The sequence below is a fragment of the Atractosteus spatula genome, chromosome 13, assembly GCF_055471065.1.
Source record: "Atractosteus spatula isolate fAtrSpa1 chromosome 13, fAtrSpa1.hap1, whole genome shotgun sequence".
NCBI classification, from domain to species: domain Eukaryota; kingdom Metazoa; phylum Chordata; class Actinopteri; order Semionotiformes; family Lepisosteidae; genus Atractosteus; species Atractosteus spatula.
In genome coordinates, this window is record NC_142718.1 from 5,345,767 (window position 1) to 5,370,105 (window position 24,339).

At 36.6% G+C, this 24,339-nt stretch overlaps 2 protein-coding genes across 3 annotated transcripts; one reads left to right on the top strand and one right to left on the bottom strand.

The window, feature by feature from the left end:
- Nucleotides 1-4,151: 4,151 nt before the first annotated feature.
- mdh1b (malate dehydrogenase 1B, NAD (soluble)) lies at nucleotides 4,152-11,600 on the bottom strand. Its single transcript, XM_088929973.1, has 8 exons — nucleotides 11,579-11,600; nucleotides 10,796-10,908; nucleotides 9,755-9,889; nucleotides 8,757-8,899; nucleotides 7,611-8,113; nucleotides 5,844-5,985; nucleotides 5,270-5,445; nucleotides 4,152-5,107 (listed from the first exon to the last, which is right to left on the bottom strand). The coding sequence occupies exons 1-8, from the start codon at nucleotides 11,598-11,600 to the stop codon at nucleotides 4,953-4,955; spliced, it is 1,389 nt and encodes a 462-aa protein (XP_088786099.1). The 3' UTR covers nucleotides 4,152-4,952.
- Nucleotides 11,601-12,025: 425 nt separating this feature from the next.
- Nucleotides 12,026-23,835, top strand: fastkd2 (FASTK mitochondrial RNA regulator 2). 2 transcript variants are annotated; one of them, XM_088930754.1, is made up of 12 exons: nucleotides 12,026-12,080; nucleotides 12,766-13,523; nucleotides 14,136-14,239; nucleotides 14,833-14,941; nucleotides 15,301-15,424; nucleotides 16,270-16,409; nucleotides 16,744-16,916; nucleotides 17,847-18,010; nucleotides 18,472-18,690; nucleotides 19,049-19,136; nucleotides 22,026-22,140; nucleotides 23,301-23,835. In XM_088930754.1, exons 2-12 carry the CDS (start codon nucleotides 12,816-12,818, stop codon nucleotides 23,406-23,408), a joined length of 2,052 nt encoding a protein of 683 aa, XP_088786880.1. In that variant the 5' UTR covers nucleotides 12,026-12,080; nucleotides 12,766-12,815; the 3' UTR covers nucleotides 23,409-23,835. The 2 variants fall into 2 exon arrangements, with proteins under 2 accessions (XP_088786880.1, XP_088786881.1); XM_088930755.1 differs by lacking the exon at nucleotides 18,472-18,690 and having other exon boundaries at nucleotides 12,031-12,080.
- The last annotated feature ends 504 nt before the right edge of the window (nucleotides 23,836-24,339 follow it).

A 24,339-nucleotide genomic window follows, 5' to 3' on the forward strand; every position in this document is an offset into this window, starting at 1 on the left:
CCTAACCCTAGCTTCAGGTTTTGCTAGTTAGGGTTAGGGCTCAAATATTTCTCAAAGACAATTTTCTCAAAATTCCACTCATTAGACAGGAAAATTTGCTTCTCTGAATCAAAATATGAGTCTGAAAAGACAATACACTGCCAAAACCAAAAGAGTGTGTCAGGAATGGTCAAATTAATTGTTGAAAGGTATTCTTTCATTGGACATTTTGGGTTGAACAGAGTGCTAAATGAATGTGCTAAATGAATGTATGCCTGTTAGCTCGGATCGTGGTCACCGGTGACCACGCCTGTCTCCCCAGATGCCACTTTTTTTTAAAGATAAACGCAAGATAAACAACGTTTTTTTCAAACCGCTCCACAAATTTTCTCACATGCACGTATTCTCCAATATCATCACAACAAAACCATAAAGTTTGTTTCCACAGATATGACAGTATTATGCAAAAAAAACAATAAATTAATGAACTAGCAGAATCCCAATAAAAACACCCGGCCACCCGGCCAGCACAGCATGTCAATATCATTCATTTTTACCAACAAAACCGCAAAAGCAAAAACCAGCAAAAAAATATATATATCCCATGTTTTTACCTTATTCTGAAGCATGATATATATCCAAAATAACCCAGACTAGCTTATCTCCAGACCTGGAGACTACTGAACGTTATTGACTTTGTAGTAAATGTTTGAAGAACGACCGCGAGAAATAAGGCGATCTGATTAGTAAAAATTCAGAGCCCGTAGGCTGTAAGACTTCCTTTAGAAGCCTCGAGCTGCATTCCGCCCGCCTTTAAGCTGTCAATCATTGACTCAGAAGGGGTAAGCAATCAGTTTCTTATCAGTGCTCCTTTTTTTCACACCAGAAGGCAACTCTGAGGTTTTTTTTCATTGCATAACAGCAGATAAAGGCTCTCTAGCAGTGTCTAAAGGATTTTATAGCAATTGCAATGGTTTTTATTCTTATTATTTTCAATATTTTTATGATTTTTTATTATAGGCATGAAATTTCATTCCAGGTCCAGTCTTCACAAAACATGATGTAGAATATTTTCTAATTGATCAATTTGTCCCAGATTTTTATCCAAGCTAGTAGTCACCTAGAACAAAGTTTTCAAATCATTCCCAGGGCCTTGACATGCATATAGTTGAAAAATCTGACCTCTGAAGACCAAAAAAACATTTTTGCCTGCTGTTTTTGGGGGTTTTTTCCATATGTTTGTCTTCTGAGTGAACACATTAAGAAATACAAGAAATTTGACTGTTCACACTCAAAGCCAAGGGGGTTACCTTCAATTTAAGACCTGAACCTGAACCTTGCTATGTTTGCTGCAGAGATATAACAAATGTTTAAGGGGGAGGAAATTCCAGGCGAAAATTGGCTAAATGTGTCAATGGTGAGAACAGGTTAATACTACAAAAAAAGACTTATAGAAAAAATGGATACATTTGTAGTTTTGTTATAAGCTTACTTTTGGAAAACATTAAAAGTACATATACACAAATATGATTTTTTGTTATTTATTTCAGCTAAATTCCAATATTTACAATAATACATCACAAAGTGTTATTTCCATAGACAAAGATTTATTTAAGAAAAAAATGCAACAATGTAATGTTTTGTTTTTTTATGACAATTTCTGAAACTACTCCAAATAGCTCTGCAGGGAGCAGTGTATTTCCAAAACAAGGTCCAGGCTTATCAAAATAAACAGCACATACTTGTTAAAAAATACATTAAAAGAGCTAGCTGTGTTCTGGTGAGGCACAAGCTTAGAAAATTCAGAATGAAAATTCAACAAGGAGAGTTAAACATGGAAAATGTTTTAAAAAGAACTTCATGCCTGGTAGTTATGCAAGTACTGCTATCATTTTTACTTCTTAAGCTGTTGCAGATTAGCCATTTTGAATAGTTCCATCAGAGTGACTTTCTCCTCTGTCTCCAGAATCACAGTTCTCAATGTCCAGTAACTCAAGGCCTTCTTCAATGACTGGTCTTTGAGTCACTTGTTCCAGGAGCTCTATTTTCTTGCATTGAAGAATCCCTGTCAGATCCATGTCTTTAATGATACTGTCTCCTTTTTCATACCCTGTGACTCCAAAGGGGTGGCTGGTCTCTGTGTCAGAGGGAGAATCGTTCACTCAGTAAACAGATTTCAAGAATACTAAGAATTCCTCACATCCTTTTCATCATTTTTCATAGACATTGAAAGACATGCATAGACATGTCAGACTACGAAAGTAGTTAATTTCATAACAATGATTTTCAAAGTATTTTTTTAGAGCAAAAGCTGCTCTTCAGTTACTGAACGCAACCCTAAAACCATGATGGAAATGCCAACTAGGATAAAAAAATTGGGAAAACAAATGTAAAATTGTTTTTCATTTACCTGCAGGCTTGGGCGTTATTACGGGGGGTGTTTTTGGAGAGAGACAGTTTTGAAAGTTCTTTTGTGGGTTTAAATGGAACATGTCAAACTGTGCTTGTGTACAAATTATATCTTCTCGAGAATTTCTTGAGCACTGATGCATCCTAACAAGTTGCAGCACAAAGCAAGGCTGAATTACAGTAGCTGAGTTTAAACATCAGGCAATTGTATTTAATGTTTGCAGTGCTCTATCTGATTTGGGCTAAATGTATTTTCTCATATTTAGTGCAAAAAGGTTGATATTGGCAGGCTAAGAAAAATACTTGTAACTAATATGCCATATCACACCTGTGCTAGAGTCTATAAAATGCCATCAACACCCCCTCTGTCTGACCCTTAGCCTTACCTGTGCCAAGAGGGTTTATTTCCCAGGCCGAGTTGCTACCCTGTTCTGGGTGAAACACACAGTCGTTATTCTGTTCTGGGTGAAATTCTTTGACCACAGTGACTGTGGTACAACATGACAGCAGGAGCATCATGTCTTTGAAGAGGGAAAACCTCATGTTGGTTTTCTTCCTTTTCTTCTTCTTGTTCTTGTCCTGGCCTGGTTTAGGTTTGTCCCAGGCTACTCTTTGAATACCAGATTTGCTCTGGTCAAACACCTGAAATTCTGCCTCCAGTTTCCCTGCTTCACTATGATTCTGACCCATAGCAGTACAACTGACAGAATTAAAATCACAGCATAAGTTATCCCGTGTTAATTGTGCACTAGGCAGCAATTCACTGAATCCAGTTAGTCTGAAGGTGTTTTTATAAGCTTGTATAGTGGAGGAATCCATGACATCACATCCAGCAATTGTGATGTTGGCATCACATAAGTTATGTCATAATAGGCTTTATTGTGATGTAACTCTTGTTCTTAACAACTAATTAACTGTTTAGTAATTTTAGTGATTGTTTTTTTCACTGATTTTAGCAATCCTTATATATCATTGGTATCCCAACCTAATCCTAAATGGCTAAATGTGTCTGTAATTTTTCAAGATCACGAGAAGAGCTGGGAGAAGCTGTTAAATTGGTCTAAATGAGCCACTAACTAGCTGATTTAGCTTATTAAGAGCTGAGATGTAATGAGTCTCTGCAGATGAATCCCTGCAATGAATCCCATTGGTCAGTGTCCATCAATATGTGGAGAACAAAGTGTTATTTTGGTGGGCTAAAATCTAAAAAATAAGCATCTGGTAGCTAGTGGGCCAGTTGCAGTCAAAAGACACAAAAAAAAGACTTCAATACTTTTCACCTCCCTGAAAAATGCTGTGTCGAGTAACTGACCAAACACTAGAGGGAGCTTTTGCACACTAAAAAAAAACCTCAATCTGATGGGAGGCATGGATGGTGAAGATTATTAGTATTGTTTATGTCACCTTGAAGTCCGTGGAAATTAAAACAAGTATTTACAGTATTTATTATTCATTACAGATTTTCACATGTGTTAATAAGTACTGACTTACTAGTAAATAGAATATCTATGACATGCAGTTAGATAATATATTGTTCAAATCTGATTCTAAAGCCTTTTCAATGATTCCCATTGAAGGTATTATATATGCATGTATTATATTATATGCACATCTATAATGCATGTACCAATTATTTAAATGTGTACAGTAAATGTTTTTATTGTCTAAAATCGTATTCTGGACTCATTTGTTTTAGGCATATCATACAGTATTACTGAAAATATATTGCATATTGACTTTCAAAGATTCCTGAAATCCAAAACATGAAGAATAAAGTGATTTTATTTCAATTAAAACACACGTGGTTTACTACATTATAATATTTTTATTCTTTATTCATGCTGGGTAAAACCCATCATGACTTTCCTCTAAAGGCAATTTCCATCTCCTAGAAAAAAAAATAGTTTTACTCAAAATTTTCATTTAAGGACATTTTAACTAGTTAACTAGTCATAAAAATATAATTACGACATTTTATACTCACATTTTGAAACCTGATTATAATCATTACTCAACTTAAAGCAGAAATACAAATCAAGTTTATAAAATAAAGTCATATCAAAGTGTTTCACTGTTAAATATTGTAAGCATTACCCCAGTCCTAAATTAGTAATAAGCTGTTTTTTTTTCTTTTTTAACCTTTTTCTTCTTATTTTGATAGAAACAAGGTTTATCTTCTCAGTGTACCTGAAATCGGAAGATCTACATGGGGCAGGGAAAATGCGTAGGTCTCGTTTGTCAAAAACAATTAGAGAACATAACAGAGAAATTCAGCACAACAGAAAAAGATTTTAGTAAATGACTAAAGTTTGCAGACATCATCTTCTTACCTGTGTCTGACTAGTCAAGTCAGACCCAGGTAAGACCACAATTTATAAGAATACTGCCATTGCACAAATGTATTTAGAGAATATCAGCAGTAAACACACAGAAATAAGATTACTTCAAATCATTAACTGTGAGGCAAAAATGAAAATGATTTTCTTGTTTTTCCCCAACATTGATCAGCTGCTTTTGCACTCCACTCTTATGTTTAAATTGTCACACGGATATAACCTGTAAGTCTATTTTCTACTTACATTCATCAGTTCATTAGAAGCAGCTATCAAATTCTCTTTCAGTGTGTCACTGATTTCAACATCTGAAAGTACTATCCAGGCCCCATTCTGGAATTTTACAGGCATGGAGAAAACTAGCCCCTTGGGAATTCCAAACTGCCCTGCAACCAATCAGAAAAGTATTCCAAATTAATATTAAATACTCCAACAAAATGTGATTAAAATAATTATCAAGATCATCTAATGGCATAATAAGGAATGGGATTGCATTATGTCTGAGCTGTTCATCTCAGACATCTTTTTAAGGTGTGAAGCTGATCTACCTTCACTAATGACCCCAAGAGACAAGACATCATCAACCGGGGAGTCATGATTCCAGGACTGCAGGACAGTGGCTATCCCATTAGCTGCAGACAGTCCTGCAGGCCGATGCATTTTTTCCTCCACGGCGCAACGTTGAGATCTCACAGAGGCTAGAAAGTCGGTCTCCAGCCATTCGCTGTGAAAAAAAGTGCAGAAACACTGTTAAAATAGTGTGAAAGTGGTTTGAATAAAGTCTAGAATGTAAGGAAACATCTGAGACCATGCTGTTGTTCAAATGGGACACTGGGGAACACTTTCAACATTTCTTCAAATGAGAAATGTGTCCTTGGGTTCAGTGTTCTCTAAATCAGAAAAATATTAGTGTGTTGCTTTACTGTTAATACCCAGTGTAGATCAGTTAAAATAATAACTAAAATCAGTCTATGATATTGCAATGTGGCTGTTTTATTGAACTGTAAAAGCTGTAATATGTTATATGGTACATGGCATGGCAAGTAGGTGCAATAACAATAGTAGCTTGCTTCCTTTTGCTTTGTTGGGTGTGATTAGGAAAGGGATTTCACTGGATCCTACCGGTCATATATGACTTCCAAAACTGGTTGAGAGAAATCTGGAGGCCCAAAGATAGCACCATCATATCTAAAAACTTTGGCTCTTTGGAGATCGATGTAAGAGTTCCCAGTTATGTTACCCCACACAATGACATCTTTCACATCTGTGAAGACAAGAAAGGGTAACAAAGCTTCATTCCAGGATAAAAAATGGGACAAATGGAGGAAAAGATTTGTTTTTAATTTAGTTTTTCATGTTTTCAATTGAGAGTGTTTAGCACTAGGCAGATTTTCTGAATCCTAAGCTTCAGAACCAGCAATTAAGGAAGTATTGATCAAATCGAAAAGACTCCAGGTTTTTTTATCTTATGTAGAAAAAGGTAGGACTGTTTCCTTTCAAATATGTTTTTATTTCTATATCATAGTCTTTTCTCTATATAACCTTCAACTCTTATCTAAACTCTGTCCTCTCCATGCCAGAAGATCTATTCTGAATTTACATATAGAATACTCGACCAGCATTTCCAGATAAAGTCCTTCAGAACATACATGTAACTGGTTTCTACACATGTTTTAGCAGTGTCCTGTGACTGAAAGTTTTTAATTCACAAGGATTCTTCAATGACCTTCCACACTTTGATGAGCCCCACCAACCACTTTTTTCCTCTTAGCTACCATTTATATATTTGTTGTCAGAATTCATTAATCTCTTGTGATGCTTTGAACATTAAGAAAACATTGGTAACAAAAAACATTTTCCAAAATCATTCAGTGCTATATTCACCCTTAAAATATAATCTAAGCTTCAGTACTCAATATTTGGCAGCCATGTATAGTGCACATTCAGAAAACAATATTCTCGATATACAGTAAACACTAGAATGTAGAAATATAATTAAGTACTTGTGAATTAATCTTGCAAGATGACATAATATCAACATGTTAGAATGGGTAATTTAAAATGAGAACATTAATCACCACTACACTACAATTGTTTAGCCCAAAAAAACTGGTTTTGCACTGTTTCTTTAAACACGCTTTTAGTTTGGAACATATCTTAATAATTACAGTACTTAAAAATATGTCAAATGTTTTTATGGATGTTTAAATAGTGATACACTGACGTATGTTGTTTTTTAGTATTAAAATTTAAATATTTAAATACAAGTTAGTGATTTTCCCCAATCTGTAAGAAACCCTATAGTATGTTTTTTCCCCCATTAGAACCAGTTTTACAACAACAGAAATCACAGTGGGTTTTGTTGTGAAAGATGGGCACACAATTGTCAGATCATGGAGCAAATGAAACATAAAATGTATAACATTTGTTTTTTTCAGGTTCAACTTGGGGGAACTCTAGAGAGATTGTGAGTGTTACTCACAGTGAAAATCAAGAGAGTAAAAGATTTCCTGTGCCATAAAAAACAATGAAGAACCACACTTTTCTAAACCTTATGAAATTTCTGAATAAGAACTGTGATTATGCCACAGTTCGGTCTGAAATTTCATATGATTAATCAGGCTAGTTTAGTGAAACCCATCTAAAAATGCTTATAGAATAAGCATACTGTATAATACTGGATAATTATAAATGGTATTTAACAGTGAGGGATGTTTATGCGCATCCATTAATGTAGAATAACACTAGACCATCACTGTTTCTCATTTAATTTACAGCAATAAGGCTGTTAAGTTTTTAGACCGATACACTTGATACTTGGCAAAGGTCAAACTCCTTCCACCAAACCTGTGAAAAATAAATGAAAAAAAGTTCAACAAAAACCCCTACCTGCAGTATTAACATTTAATTTCTTAGCCAGCTGAGCCCTTGCTTCGTTTTCCAGTTGAATAGCAGCGGCAACAAACTGACGGGGATTAATAGAAGGTGCATTTTGCATTACCATGAGGCATTTTAAGTTGACGTAAGAATTCCCAGCTACCACAACGCGCACCTCTTTGTGGGAATGGCTGTCGATGAGCAGGCCGTAGTTTTGGCAGCGGTCTGCAAGTTCTTTAATGGCCCTCTCTCTAAGAGCCTGATCTTCCTCTGGCTGAATGTCATCCAGAATGAGCACAACATCAGCATCGCGAAAGGCCTCCCTTAGCTCAGTGTGGATAGTGATCTCATGGAATATGGGCAAGGCTAGGTCTTCAGCCTCTGTCTTCAGACTGCAAAGCTCTTCTTCTGAACCACCGATGTCTAGAAGGTGTAGACTTATCACGGTGTTTTCTGAAAATAAGTCTCTCTTGCCCAGCATGGGAAGCAAGGCATAGCATACTGGACTCAATGCACTGAAACAAGGAAAGAACTGTCAGCTTATATTTTGATCCCTCATGATCCTTTATGAAACATTGTTATCCATAGTGTTTGAAACCATTCATTATAAAAACACCTGCCCTCAGTGTGATATGTTTCAATAGCCCATGGCCTTATGGCCTGCTGCTTACACTGAGCCTAGTCTGAAAGGGTTAATTCTCTTGAACACTGGACTTTACCTGATCAATGGATCATCAGATAAATGATAGCAGGAAAAACATTTTTAAAACTGTTTACAAAAGGTCCTACAGTATGTTACTATGGAAATAACTTTAATTATTACAAATTTTACAGGCTTTAACCCTTCAAATTACAATGCATCTTTGTTAAAGATGGTCAAATGAGAGCAACAAACTTCATGCTCCCTAATCATGTTTAATGATTCTGATTTACTTCTTCATTCTTTTCAACCTTTTGTGGCCTTCAATATTCTTTTCTGACCCTTACTGCTCAGAATTTATCCAGCATGAGAAATATAAAACTGGTACTTTTGCTGACATTATTGGTGTTCATTAAAAATCAGTGAAAGAACCATTTTGATTTAACCTGTGCTTTTTAACCGCATTAGGGTCACTGCAGATGTGGGCCTTTAGCACTGGAGATTGGTCTCCATTTTACCTTGTGATCCATATGTGCAGTGGTTTGATCAGACTCCTATAATACGCCTCCTCTTCCATGACATCTATTTTGGTTTGCAAGTTCTCGGATGCAATTTCCTTCATCATCTCAGTCATCATGTCTGAGCTAATGCCATAGTAACCCTAAAAATAAAAATAGTGTGTGTGACACAAAACGATTCAACGGGTTTCGTTTTCAGTTTTAGCCAAAATTTATCAGATGATCAGATGGGGCAATCCCCGTCTTGTCTCCCAAAACCAAAACCTGATAAATTTGTCATAAGCAGTAACGTAAGTCAACTGCAAGTAAAATGACCAAAAACGAAAAGTGATTAATTTAGTTCGCAATTACTTAACTTTGCGCAAATTTAAGACTGTAAATTTAACTTAGCTTGATTACACAACAATACAGTTCAATGTTACTATTATAATGATGACTGTTTTAGACAAGCAATCCTTAGGTAGCCAATTTAAATTCCTTTCACATTATTCAGTTTAAACAGTATTCATGACTGTTCTGGCCTGTGCTATGTTACATGGGTCTGCATCCCAAGTCTTACACAGCCATGGGTATTCCCTTTTTGTTTTAATTAATAACTGATTGGACCAATTATTTCCATACATACTGTAACACAATAGATCACTTTATTAGCCCTATACAATTTCTTGCATTAGGAATTTGTCTTTTTGCATACCCCAGTTTGCTCTCCATGAGACACATAGACACTTGGATCACAGACTCAAGCTCCAAGTCTCATTCAATTCAAATTCAAAGCTATCCAGTTTCCTAGAGGGACTGCCTCGTCTACTCAGTATTCACAAATAATGTCTTCAACACTGTGGCTCTCAAGAGTAAGGACTACAGACCTTTGCGCCAGACGTTTTGTAATCCATTAAAGAAGCTGGAATAGAAACTCTCAAATGGTTGTAAACAAGTCGAAAGAAGTGCAAGCAATAGTAAAGAAATTATCGGTAATGCTTTACAAAAATTAGTCCTACTTGCGCATGCTCCAGGAATTCACTAAAGCCACCTAACAGAAGTTCCTTTCCTCCTCGGTCAACAAGCTCTCTCCATACAATAGGAGACCGGTCATGTTTCCAGCCATTCTTTTCACAAGTCTCTTCAAGCCATTGCTGGGGAGGGATTTGGAAAGGTTACACTGTATTCCATAAAAAAGCAGGATTCTCAGACTAGGATAGTGTACACTGCAGCAGAACCACAGCGGTAAAACAAACAAGTAAATAAATGCATCCACTTAGTATTCTAATTTTTACAACAATATATGTAATGGAAGCAAGCTATGCTTAAAACACAACAAAATCAGCCTTTCATTTAATTTGTGTATCAGAAGGTTCAGGATAATTTTTATTTTACTTTGAATATTTACAGTATGTTAGAAACATGCTAAGGTATGGTTAAAGAGTCAAATTAGGAATAAGAAACAGCAAACCAGGCTTAAAAAATGTACAATATATGAATAAGCACAGTAAAGGTTAATTTCATGCTGAAAAGTAGAAAGAAAAGTCAAGAACAAAACTTTTTGGCTGTTAGGATTTTATTATTTTTACATTGCAGGCAAAGCATGCTGATTCAGTTCAAACCACTTAACATACAAAAATGGACTTCCTCAAGACTACCAGTGAAATACTGTATAATCTATAGAGCATAAGTAATATATACTGTTAGTGTAACAATTACACTGTACTAGTGCACTTACGTTAATGGAATTAGTGATACTACTATTAGTATGCTAGTGAAAATGGATTTAAGAATGAGAATGGGTGACACTTCAGGGGGTTATGGGAGTCTGTAACCAGCTAGCCAGAAAATTATTAAAGTTATTGAAACAGAAGGACTTGGTATACTTCAAGAAGCAACTGTATGAGATCAATTATCTACCTACTGTACCAAACAAATTACAAGGACAGAATGGCTTCTTTTCATTACCTACTGTATGTTCTTAACACATCATGTTTAAGAGCTACAGTATCACATCTCACATGATTCTCACATGAATACGAATCTGCTAAAGTTCTTACCTCCCAGTCCTTTGGGTGGTGGCAAATTTTGTAGATGCTAAAGCTAGGAAGGTTTCTTTGAAGTAAATCTGCAAGTAGCTCTGCTTTGGCATAATACGGACAGTCTGCCCTACCTAGAGAGAGAAACAAAAGCATTCTTTAAATAGGCTGGCCTGTCAAGTCAATATCAGAGCCATGCATTGTACTGTAAAAATGTGGCCACTAAAGGTACTTTGTGAAACAGTGTTCTACATTTTAAAATGAACAGAATTGTTCTGTATCATTTATGATTTTTAATTAGCATTATTCCATCTGTCAAAAGCAAAAGTAAAGGCATTGGCTAATCTTATTTGTACTATGCAAAGATACTCTTTGTACATTCATTATAGAAAAGGGCACATAATAAACATCAAATCACTTGTCTATCTGTGCACACACGAACAGTCATTTATAAAACAATGTTTTCTTTGCGAGTTTCAACCTGAAACTATAATTAATTAAATATTCGGTTGTAAGCATTTCAATGCCGGAAATATCCTATATCGCGCCATATCTTCTCTAAATTAATCGAGCAAATGGCATGAGAATTAATTGAAGACCTAATGCAAATATGTCAAAGTGGAACAATGAGGGATGTCAGACAGAGTGTCTCAATAACTTATTTTAATCAAACCAGTCCTATAATTGATCCATCAATTAAGACAAGACACTATGTTTTATTTGGACAAATGTTCGAAGATATCCTTTATATAAACAATTACTTTCATATTACAGAATTTCAGTACGTTCTACAATTTCTCTTACCAGCTAGTACGAATTTAGCCATTTTGCTCTGAGTTGTTTATGATGGTTGCCTGGTAACCCAGAGGTGTCACATAATATGTCGTCCTCTCGGAAACGCTTTGCTGTGTTTGTGGTTCACAGAAAAATATACACTTTATTACTTCATAACGATTCATTACTTTTAAATCCCTTTTAAATATTTAATTAATTTATATCATTGCCCCAAATTCCATTATCTACAGAAGTTAAAAAATAATTTAAACAATATATGTTCAGTACCCATCTATTCATGGCTATTGTACAAATAATATAACTAATATAGGTTTTTTATAACTATTTTCATGTTAATAACATTACTATTACCGACTGTGTGCGTAATGTATAAAATGCAAGAAATGTAGCGGTTTTAAAGGATATTTATAATTCAGCAGGATGTACAAAGTGTTGTTCGTGTTTTCCCCGAACTATTGTGAGAGACAGGTCACGTGATTAAACTGTCATGGTTGCCCACATTAGGCATGAGGTGAGTGTACATAAATGAAGGTTATAATTCACTACTACTTAATCATACTAGTTCTGTTTGAAAACGTTATTGTTATGAACATGTATTTATTATATATAAACTGTAAAACATACATTTTTCTGAGTATCTGATAGCTTGAACCCACTAGTACATTAATATCCGTTTTGCGAGTTATGATATAGCTCTTCGTTTTTCTTATTCAGTTAAACTTTTTTCCGTTTCAAACGTTCAATAAATTATTTAGTTCTTGTACAGGAAATATGAAACGAAATATGAATATTGAGTATTGTCAGTCCGTTCTTCGGATAGGACCTAAATCGGACAATGTAATTCGGAATTTTGAGTATTACGTATTTTCACCCTTCGTCTGTGTTGGTTGTTTTGAATAAAATAGTCCACTGTATGATTATAATTTAAAAGTGACCAAGTTAAAATTTGGGGGGAAAAGTTTAGGATTCATCTCTATAGTTTTTGTCAAAGCGTGACCGTTTTGCCTGTAATCATCTTTAAGATAACCTGACTGCTTTTTACAAGATTGCTTTTTTGTTTCACCACACATTCATGGATCCACAATCTGTCAAAGAGCTGTGCTGTTCATTCAGCTTTCACTCTTAGACATTGGCTTGTAGACGTGACAGTTATATTTTTTAATAGTAGTATGCACTCCCTTTTCTTATCATTTCAGGTGATGCTTGCTAAAGTCCTTCCAACATTGTGCAGCCTTTGCCTAGCAAAATGAGTGTCCACAAATCAGGAAACCGGTTAATTCGACACGCATTTCTATCATACAGCAGCTCTTGTCAGCGGTGTTTTAGTTCTTGCTTATTGAGAAACGGCATACCTTCACCGAACCAGCTCACTGCCGGACATTCAAGCTTTTGGAGAGTTCATTCGAAAGCCAGTTCCACCGGGTGCTGTGTACCTAGAACCTGGTCTAGAGTTAGGTTTTACACACAAGATGGTACACAAGAGAATATTTTAAAGACAGAAGAAGAAGGACAAAGTGCAGAACACCTTAAAAATGCCACACGTCCAGCTGTGGAGAAGGATGCAACAATTGTCCTTCATCCACTCTCTGAAGAAAATGAACCTGGGTTTCAAGGCCCAGAGAGGCATGGGGCACTATTTTATGACTTGCTGACAGCCTGCCAGTCTCCCTCTGATGTGCTGGATCTGGCGGAGAAATACACTCTGACCTGGAGGCGAGTGAGTAACAGCTTGACCAAAATCTGGGAGACCACCAAGAAGTTGTCAGAAGAGCAGAGACGATATGAGAGGAGGCTGATGTTCGAGCACCCAGTTTTCGAGCAGCTTTGTCAGCGCTTGATGGAGGATTCCCACAAAATGAGAAGTGACGATCTGGCCTATAGCCTGCTGGCTTTGGTGAAACTTGGTGTGTCACAGCGCAGCCAAGTCATACAAACACTTCTTAGAGTCATCCAGGTATGAGAACCCATTTTCAGGATTTAAAATCTTGTAGACAATAAGAGCTTGTTTAAGATGGTGGAGAAACTATTAAATTGTTATGTTTCCTTTGGGATTCAACACAATTGGTTAGTGTATTATTTTGGCATCTTAATGAAAGTTAAGTAATCAGGTATGTTTGCTGTTTGTGGTATTTTTTTTAACGTCAGCATTTTCAGTTTTTCTTTTCTTGTTCCAAAAGAGTTGGCCACTACATCAGTGCGTGCCCGATTCCTACATTTATTTTGGTTTAAAATGAGGAAAACGATCCTGATTCTTTTTTTTTTCTGATATTGCACCCTTTCACGAAATATTGCCGATGACGTCTCAGAATCTTGCGTTTTAGCTAACAGCCTTCTGTGCGAAGTAAAAACAAAGATGTCAAACAGAATTAGGATTAAATTCATTTTTCACAAAGATAGGTGGGGATGCTGTCAGTTTTTGCTGATGCATCAGTTCATTTTAGTTAAATAGTTATCATCGTTGATCACACAAAACAGAGTCATGATAAACAAATGTAAAGTTTATTTGCATTTACATTAATAACATTCTGGGTTTGCAGTAGATACTGATGCTGTTCTCTTCCTGCAGGAGAACCTGAATAAGTTTGAAGAGAGAGCTCTTTCCGTGCTGGCAAATTGTCTGGAGGAGATGGAGGGGAGTAAAAATGTTGATGCCCTGAAAGCTGGTCTGAGGTTAGTTGTTACATTAGAACTCTGCCTCTGTGTGGAAGTTTTCTCTTCTGCTATCCCTTGATTATCCCCTTGTTACTTCATATCACTTGAATTTGGTAAGTTATTAGCATACAAATTTCACATGAAACAAAAGAACTATTGTGAGAGTCAGGTCATGTGATTACACTGTCATGGCTGCACACAGAATGTATTCGGTGAGTGCACATAAAATAAAAATATTATTTGAAAATGTTATTGTTATGAGCCGGGTATTCTAATATTAAAAGCCATAAAACTTAAGTTTTTCTGAATAATGGATTGAACCCACTAATAAACTAATAATGGCTTTATGGCAAGCATCATTATAGAGCCTTGTTTGTCATTTACAATTAAGCTTTTATTCCATACATTATTTCATACATTCAATCAAATGTTTACTGAGTACAACTGAGTACTTTTATGTTTGTTTGCTAGTTTTTTTTGGGGTGGGACCTTAAACTAATTTGCCTCTGGAAGTGATTCAGATGTTGGAGTTATGCATATTTTTGGTTATGCGAAACTGGATGCCAAGTATTTTCAGCTGCCAGATGGGGTGTTTGCCCTCTAAACCACAGGCTGCTGGTTGAGATTCGCATTCCCAAGATTAAAAGTGTGACAGCTCTGCAGACCATGATGAGATGCATTGGCAGAGATGCCCCTGTGTCCCTGAAGAGAAAACTTGAGGTAAACGGTTTTATAACCAAGCCACTTTCATGAAACTGCATGTATCTCTCGACAACTAATTTAAAAAAAAATCTGGCTTTCAATGTTTCCTTAGATTCTCCTTGTGTCAATTTAAATTTCTTTATTAGTTATATTAGTTTTACATGGGCACTGACACATTGCAATTTTATAGTGATTTGTAGAGTTTATAGAACTGCCAAAGCAAAGAACTCTCGCTTCTTTGAAGAATTCTTGGTCAAGTCCTTTTACAGAATTTTACAGCTTGATTATTACTGCTGCAGTTTGTTTTTTCTCTTCAGTAGCTCAAGGCATATCCTACAATATCTTTCAATAAAATGATTTTCTTTTTTTTTTAACAGCACAAAGCACTGTCTATGGTAAGACAGTTCTCTGTCCCCAATTCTCAGTATATGTTCACAACACTGGCAGCAATGAATTTTCCATCTAAAGCTTTACTGGACTTCTGCAGTAACAAAATTGCTGGTAAGAGGAGCTTCAATATGTACAAAGTTGAACAGCAAAGAGTTCCAAGATCAGAAAAGCAGATTGCAAAAATTTGGTTGTGACTGAAAAGATTCATGAAGGAGAAGAAAAAAGTAATGAGATACCTACATCATGTGAGAAACAAACACTACGTATAGGAAGAGACACAGTCATACCCTTAGTCTATGATGAATGACTGCTTCTTTCTTAACTTCAGTCTAGCTGCACAGAAATGTCATTTAAGTGACAAAATGAAAAACATTTCTTCCATAAAGCCTGCAAAAACTGAGATGATGGTGCTCTCAAAGTTTTTTTGTCAAATAGAGCATTGGCAGTAAAATGGTTAAAGAAACCTAAATTTAGTGAAAAAACTAAAATTTCTCGCTTTAGAGGGTTTGTATTTGCCAATCAGTATTTGAAAAACTGCCATTCTCCAGAAATGTGCAATCTGGAGGATTTTTTTAACGATGTTATTATATCAGAGGTAAAAAAATCAAGCTGAAAACAACATTATTTTTTTCATTAGCTATGTGTAGAGATAAGTACTCTGTTGTTGCCACTAGATGTCTGTATTTAGAATGTGTATTTTTCAAAATGGCTCTATAATTATGTTGGTTGTATCTGCACTTCAGGTCAGATTCTATAATGCAGTGTAGTCCATTTAGCAAGTGTGTTTTGCCTCTGAAGTGCTATATAAATGCTTGCATATATAAATCATTTAAAGTTACCCTGCTTCCTGTTTTGGGGAAACAGCGGAATCATCTTCAGCTCTCTGAGTATCCAAATGTGCATGACCTGTGTAAAAATGTACATGAGATCACTTTGTTTATTTCCTTCCTGTACAGAGAACATTCATGGGATCCCCTTCTGGAGGTTGATGTATGTGCTGCAGTCTTCCAGAGACCTGCGGTACCACAATTACACCCTTCTCTCTGCTATTGGCAGTTATGTGGCATCCACCTTTGACATGTGGAGCAGTAAGCAGGTGAGCTCCGCTTTTTTTTTCTTTATAATGCTTTTTAAAAGGATTTTGGCGAACAGCTATGTTACTTATCATCCCCATGACAGTTGGACTACTTACTGTATTTAACTAAAAAGTTAAAAACGCAACGCTGAAAGTGGGAGCAATATTAACAATATTGAAATGGTGTCTCTTTCTGGCATTGTACCAATACGGTTGCCAACATAGTGAGAGAACTGGATCGTTCTGCTGAGGTTACTGTGTACACAATGTGTGGAGGTTCATCAATCCCTTATCTTTTGGCAAGAGCAGTGGTTGTAAGTAAGATGGACTTAAACCTCTATCTTTTTTTTTGCAGGTTATCCTCTTTCTGTTGCTGTTTGAAGATCATGGTTTCCGCCATGTTGGGTTAATGGACACCTTTGCTGAGACAGTAATGAAGGACCCAGACTCCTTGATTCTGAAGGATGTCCTGAATATTTTGAAAGTATACTCCCAGTTAAACCATTTTCCTCAGAGACACGGACAGCAGTAGGTGCCCTTGTAATACTTGTTGGGGTGACTTTTATTACTGTATTTTTATCAAAATGTTTACTGGTAAAATATACAGCACATGATGCATTTGTCATGTGAACCCAATTGAGCTGAAAACTAGAGATGATAAAACGCAGAGGTTTTATACATGATCTGTTATTAATGTGATAGATTATCATACCTTTTTCAGTGTGTTAAATTATCTAAAATGGGAATTGTGGACCCATATGTTTTAAATACCATGATTCACCGCATATAAGGTCCTGTAAAACTACACAGTCCTCTGGTTTTCATTCCAGTCAAATTCATGTGTTCTAAAACTGAACCAATAATTGACTTAATTAACCAAGATTAACGCATCCTTTTGCCACCAAATGAAAATGCCAGGACATGGGACCAGAGTTGGAAACAAGTCCTTGGAAACAAGATTAGAAATGTGTTGGTGACTTGTTTCAACAAAAGAGACATTTACTGTACTTTAATGAAAAGTAAAAGTACACCTGTCCTTTAAGGCATTGGAAGTTCTTTGATATGAAAGAGAAGAAATCACTGTGACTCAAATAAAAAATACCAAATAGAAGTGTTAACCCCAGGACACAAGACCCAGTGAATTCTTAGCCCTGCTGAGTTCTAAGTTACAGTGAATACAAGCTGCCTCCCTCAGCCTTATTTAATTGGAGGTGGCTGCCTGACAGTGGCATCTATCCAATCAGTCAGACAGCTAAATGGTGCTTTGCTTACTAGTGAAGGAAAGTTCATCAGACTGCCTGCCCAACAGCTCTTATAAGCATTTTGAAAGAAATTTTAGCTTTGTTTTTATGACGATCCCATTAATAGATGAAGCTTAGATTTGTCTCTTTTTTAAATAGAGCAATGATTTAATGGGACACTGTGAAGAAACTGAAGTGATATTCGTGTTTGATGCAGGTTCCCAGAAAGTCTGAGCAATGTGTTGGAGACATATCTCTCTAAGATCCTCCCTGCTGAGCTCCTGAGGGGAGTCTTCTCTCTCTGTCTGCTGGGACATTTCTCAAATGTGCTTATGGACAAACTTCAACAGAAGGATGTGCTTGATGAGCTGCTCTTTCAAGGTCAGGTCTAGAAGTCACTGCTTGTCCCATACTAGTCCTATTCCATATCTGCCATGGTCCACAAGGCATCTTGTAGAGTGTCACATACTCTTATAGCCAAGCATATATTAGAACTTAAACTGAGACGTTTTCACTTTTTTATGTAAGGAGTAATCTGAAGTTGATTTTAGCTGTACTAGAATGTGACACTATAGAGAGCTGAGTCCCATGGTTACATCAGAGATGCTAACCAGATTAATCAGATGTTCATGATATTGGCCTCAAAGTGCTGGTACAAGTAAATGCTCAATTATGCTCCTCATGAACAGTGTTAAGACTAGCCTTGGTTAAATGATTGAAAAAAAACACTGCACGCTACAGTATATCATTTTTTCTTATGTGGAACAAAGATAGTCTTCTGATTCCCAAGTGCCAGGCAGCAGATGAATTTTTGCTGACCAGCTCAATATCCTTTCCTGCAGAGGGCAGAAACCAAGGGATGCACGAGCGGATGTTGCACTATGTGAACCTTTGTCTGCAGCTGGATAGTCCCGCTGTCTCCAGCACCACAGCGCTGAGTGCAGCCAAGCCACCCTCAACAACATTCCCTGTGAACCTGGACCTGCTGAGGACTCTGCAGGTTATTCTGGAAGGGAGCTCATTCCAGAAGGAGGTGCTGTTGGACAATGGCTACTTCATAGGTAACTGAACACCTGCAGATGTTTTTTTTTAACCTCAGGCTGGTTTACTTGGAAATCTTGAAAAATGACATCCTTCATGGGCATGAGCAGAGTACAGACACTCACCTTAAATTTTGGAAAAATGTTTGGGATAAATTGTTACAAATCCATGTACATGAAAAGAAAATATTTTCTGGTACGTAGCTCTTTCTTATAAAATTTCCCCTATTCGATTGATGTTTTTTATTTTTACAGTGTAGGTATAATCCCTGAATGATTTTCTTTCCCCTTTTATTGCAGAATGCAGTGTATTCCTTATATTACAGAATGTGTTTGTGTGAACAGAACCAATATTGCCTTGTATTGTTTTTCATTTCAGATTTTTCAATTACCCTGGAGAAAACCATGAAAAATATCTGTGATTTGTCACAGGAAAATGAAGCAGCAATATCTGAAGACTGTCGAAGGTAACAGTTTTAGTTTTTAAAATTGTCTTGGCTTTTCATTCTGCAGGTTTCCCCCACCATGTGTCGTTTCTCATTTAGGTTTTTAATTTCAAATGTGTTTTGTTAACAAGTCTTTTGGCCTGGCTGTGAAGTTTGTTTTTTATTCAGTCATCTTGTGTTGTTGGTCACAGAAGAGATAAGATTAACCTCAATTTCCAGCTCGTTCCCAATTGCGTCATTGGAGTTTCTGCAGCACAGAGAATATTCCCTCCTCCAAACGTGAACCTAGGTTTGTTTTATTTACCACTACTATCTGCTGTAGATCCAGAGTAAAGTGCAAAATGTGAGAAGTAGCAGCAACTTCAAGAGGGCATCCTTATCTTTCAGATGGGTCAGAGATTGCAGGAACAGTAATTAAGGCTAGTGTCAAAAGGTTTGTAGCTCATACATACAAAAATAGCCCTTACTATTATCCAGGTATCTCAAGTTGAAGTCTGGTTCATGTGTCTAGCCTACTCTGACCACTGGTGCCCCACTGGACGTAGGATTGACACAATTGAAATGTAATTGAAAGCTCTGTTATCTGTAAGCGAAACAGCAGCTGCTGCACACCTGCAGGCATATCAGAAAGAGATTCACCACTCCTCCAGCTGCATTTCAAAAAGATGTCTATCTTCAGTCTCTCTGTACGCTACAAGGAGTCATTCAGTGAGCTGAGATGTAAAAAGTTCCAATGAAATTCCATGAATTCCAATGGTTGGAATGAAAATGAAAACACCAACAGCGTTAAAAATTTACCATCAAATTATTGGGAAGGCATGGAATGTGGCAATAAGCCAGGGTGGCGAGGAAAACTGCACATTTACCTTTGAAAAATATATGTTTGAGGTTCTCTAATGGATTTTAAATACCGTGTTGGGTTTTGAAGCCTTGACTAAAGCTGGGAACTTTGACTGACAGTGTGGATAAATTCTGCATGAAACAATTTCTAAAGCACAATGTAATTTGCATGTAATAATCTTGATCAATGTCATTCTTTTTTTTTTCTGCCGAAACAGAATATGAAATGCTTATCTTTTGGGCAAGCAGGGTGATCTTAAGATAATGGATAAAACTATTAATAATGAATAAGAGGGACATCCTGCGTCACGATTCTGTAAACTGTGAAAATAAATGATTCATCGACCACATGATATTAAACTTATGCAGTGTGACTCGAAATGAGAAAATTTTTCTGTGAGGCAAGGTTTGACAGGGAAAGAGTTACGTCTTTAATTTTTAAGTGAGCACTGTGTGAGTCATGCACGTATGTCTGCATTGCATATTTGCTAAAGGAGCTTTTCAAATTTCTGTCAAAACTCAGGATTTTACAAGGTTATTGGGACATTTTTTTCTATTTTTTAATTTTCTCTAAAATCAATACATAGTGTTTTGGTACATCGTTAGGTGTTAATTTGTCTTGGCGTCATATATAGAATGGTCTAAGGCTCTAATGTAACAGTTCTGTTTTAAATGAGTGCCCTGCTTTTTGAAAAACTCTGAGTAAAATGCACTTTAGAAAGATCGTGATAAGTTCGCTGTAAAAGTGTCATGTCTCATCACAGCCTCATTCAGCAAGAGAGCTCAGACACAATCGGTTATTTCATACCATCACCACACAAAACACTATTTTCATTTAGTAAAATATTTAGTTGTTTTTATGTGAGCAAGGAAAACCATGTTAGGAGCATTTCCTTTTATACTGTAGTAAAATTATTTCTTTTTTATTTTTACCCTCCCTATGGTTTTGCTTAAAATTGTGCTGAAAGCACCTTAATAACTTTCCCAGAGCTAATTTATGCAGAGCATTACTGGGAACATTGCACTGAGCAGTGTTAGAGGGTCATCATAAATTGAATGCAACATTTTCTCAGTGATAACATTTCAGCTTTTTATTGTTGCCTCTCTTTGTTCTTCAAATAGATAAAATGTGCTACTGCATAGTTTATTTTGTTCATTTAAATTTTACTGCAGAGGTAAACTCATTAAAAAAGCTCCCACTGATAATTACTGAAGGACCGCAGTTTAAGAAACAAAGGTTCAAGGTAGCTCATGCTGAAAGAGTACCTCCAGTGGGAGATCTTTGGGTGATCAAACCAGACTCACAGGAACTGAATCAGCTTCTAGGCATTTTAATCACATGCAATTCTGAATTAAGACTACTGACTACTGATCCCAATTGATGTCACTGATCACTAGTCAGGTCCACAACTGATATCAAAATAGGAGGATTAGCAAACACTGCAGAAACACTGAAATGGAAATTCAGAAAACACCTGGCAAATGGTATTCATATAGACATAAGCAGAGTACTGGCACATGAAGCACTCAAGTTAAATAATTTACACCACCACAAGTTAGTTTAAGAAAACTTAGTTTGACATAAATTGTTATGGATATATGTACTTAAAAGCAAACTACTATTTGGTATCACTTTATCTATGACCAAAGAGTACGTAGCTCTTTCTTAATTAATGTCCTGTATTTGATACACAATTTTTATTTTTTAAAGAGTCTGTGTAATCCTTGATTGTTTTTTCTTATTGCAGAATACAGTGTATTACAAAATGTGTTCATGTGAGCTGAGCAGGCTGTATTATAGGAATGCACACCATTGAAGTGTAACAGACATAAAGGTGCGCATGACTCAAAGATAAAACCAGTTTCTGGCATTGAGGTCTTATGCTCGCACACACCAAAACCATAAACTTTAGATATATGGTGCAGCACATCCAAATATGTGAAATGGAAGTACTGTACTAGTTATAGCCTTGCAAGCAGACAAATGACTGAAAGTAAAACTGTTGAGCAAGCAAAAAAAAGAGCAAGCCGTTTTTTCCTAAATGTTTTTTCTTCTAACGGATCTTTCAGAGTGGCAGTGCTGTGTGGACAATCTTCTTCTTTCTGCCTCGGTACCCTCCACCCCAGGGGCAAGCTGGCCATGAAAATGAGGCACCTTGCAGCCTTGGGTTATGACACTGTACTGGTGAGTCACTGCCCATATCAAGAGAAAATAAGGAAATGCCAATAATTAGCCACCCTGATTCATCAGCAACAAAGGTTGCTGGTAGTAATCTTTCTGCTCTTAAACACCTAAGGAGTCAACAAAGTCACAGTGGAAACAGGTAGGCATGTATAGCAGCCATATCACCCTGCAACTCAGAGCTGGCAGCCCACTGAAGCTCAGCAAGTGTGAGCCTGGTCAGTACCTGAATAGGAGACCTGGGAAAAACTTAAGGTTGCTGCTGGAAGAAGTATTTGAAGGTCCAGTAGGGGACGTTCACCCTGCGGTCCATGTGGGTCCTAATGCCCCAGTATAGTGACGGGGACACTGTACTGTAAAAAGATGCCATCCTTCAGATGAGATGTAAAACCAAGGTTCTGACTCTGTGTGGTCATTAAAAATCCCAGGGCTTTTCTCAAAAAGAGTCCTGGCCAAATTTCCCCCTGGCCTTTACCAATCTTGGCCTCCTAATAATCCCCATCTATGAACTGGCTTCATCACTCTGTTCCTGGGCGCTCACTGTATTTGCTGTTTTGTTTTGCAGCTGAGCTCTACATAAACTTGTGTTATCTTGTGCTTGCTTGTTTAGACATATGGTTTACTTGTTTCTGCATTCAGTCCTAAGTTTCAAACGATTCCTACTTCAATCATATTATTTCCTGCCTCTTAAACATGCTGAAAAGTAAGCAGCATATCATCGGCTTGCTTACCATTATTTTTGATTAAACAGGTCTTAATAGGTGATCGCTTAGTATGATGAACAGACACAGGTGAGAATGACAATGAATGAGCTGATGAGATACAGTTGACAATTCAGCCAACTGGGGTTGTGAATAAGGGCGGTTATTAAATTCAGAAGCTGGCACACAGATGATAACATATACAAATCCCATTTAATGTTTTAAGACATTGAAAACTATGCCTCAAATAGAACGTTTAAATCAGTCTGTGATTAAGAACTCAGTTAGAGCAGAACACAGTCTCCTAGGAGTCATGTTGGAAGCTACAGGCTCATAGGAAGCTTAGTGATGTGTAATTGAGATGTGTCAGGGGTTAACTTGAGATTGTTGATAATACTGTAAATGTCTGTGGTACGAAGATATTGCAGCCTTGCCACATTTTGGTTTACTCTGGTTTTCTAGGTTCCAAAGCATGAGTTTGAGACCCTCTCAGAAGAAGAAAGAGTGGAGTTTCTAAAGAAAAGAATATTTGCACAAACAGAAACTACAGGAGATGTTTCAAACCAATAGTTTGAAACAAGTCACCGTTACTAACTGAGCAGAGGGCTACACAGATGCACAACTCATTCAAATAACCTTATCTGATATTGTGCATGACAGGGCTGGGGAAAATATAATTGCCTCAGTAGATCAATGAGCAGGTCGGTGATAACTGAGCATCAAAATCGAAATCTGTAGTAACAAGGAAATGGATGAAGTCAGAAACAGCTGTTTGACCTGTGACCAAAGGAAGACTGGCTGCTGAGATCTGGTATTTTAAACTTGTGACCATCCTGTTAAAAAAAAATGTACCAGAGAGTAAACGAACTCCACATCTGCTGCTACCAGATTTCTGTTTCTGTCAATATTTGCTGCATTTGTATGTAAAGTCTGTTGTCTACATGGATGATATAGACATCAGAAACCTCTTTTAATAAATAAAAGTGCTTTGAAACCATGTAACTTGTTTTTTACTGTAAAGCATAGCTCCCACTTCAGTTCATTCATGTGCTATGTTGTATTATTCTGATACATTATACAAGCATGCTATGTTTGTGCCTGAATCTGATGTGGATCCACAGTATTGGTCAAAACTCCCATAAAATATGTTTGTGTCTTAAAAAATCATGAAATATTTGATTCTAAAATTAATATAATTCAGCACAGTATGCTGCAGTGTCTGTGCAGGGTTAGGTGCAAAGGGTGCAATTTGTGTTCAAGGTAACATTAATTTAAGGAATGGATGTGTTTTAAGGTAATTTAATGTAACATTCATCATCATCAGAACACTTCAGGTAAATGACTAAAGATGATAGTAGGTGAGTAGGTGGTTAGATGTTTAAGTACACTTTGCAATCGATATAGAGCAAATTCATATTACTAGTAAATCTTAAAAACAGTAGACAAAGTGGTTTAACGGCTGCATTCAGAAATTGTTGAAAGAATGCAATTCACCACAGAG

What these genes read in the sequence shown, in the direction of transcription:
- fastkd2 (XM_088930754.1), top strand. Translation starts at nt 12,816, where the DNA reads ATGAGTGTCCACAAATCAGGAAACCGGTTAATTCGACACGCATTTCTA. An exon ending in CTGCAGTAACAAAATTGCTG is followed by an intron (nt 15,425 to 16,269) that starts GTAAGAGGAGCT and finishes CTTCCTGTACAG; the next exon opens with AGAACATTCATGGGATCCCC. An exon ending in TGGGTTATGACACTGTACTG is followed by an intron (nt 22,141 to 23,300) that starts GTGAGTCACTGC and finishes CTGGTTTTCTAG; the next exon opens with GTTCCAAAGCATGAGTTTGA.
- mdh1b (XM_088929973.1), bottom strand. Translation starts at nt 11,600, where the DNA reads ATGGCTAAATTCGTACTAGCTG. An exon ending in GGCTAAATTCGTACTAGCTG is followed by an intron (nt 10,909 to 11,578) that starts GTAAGAGAAATT and finishes TTCTCTCTCTAG; the next exon opens with GTAGGGCAGACTGTCCGTAT. An exon ending in TTGGAAGTCATATATGACCG is followed by an intron (nt 5,446 to 5,843) that starts GTAGGATCCAGT and finishes TTTTTTTCACAG; the next exon opens with CGAATGGCTGGAGACCGACT.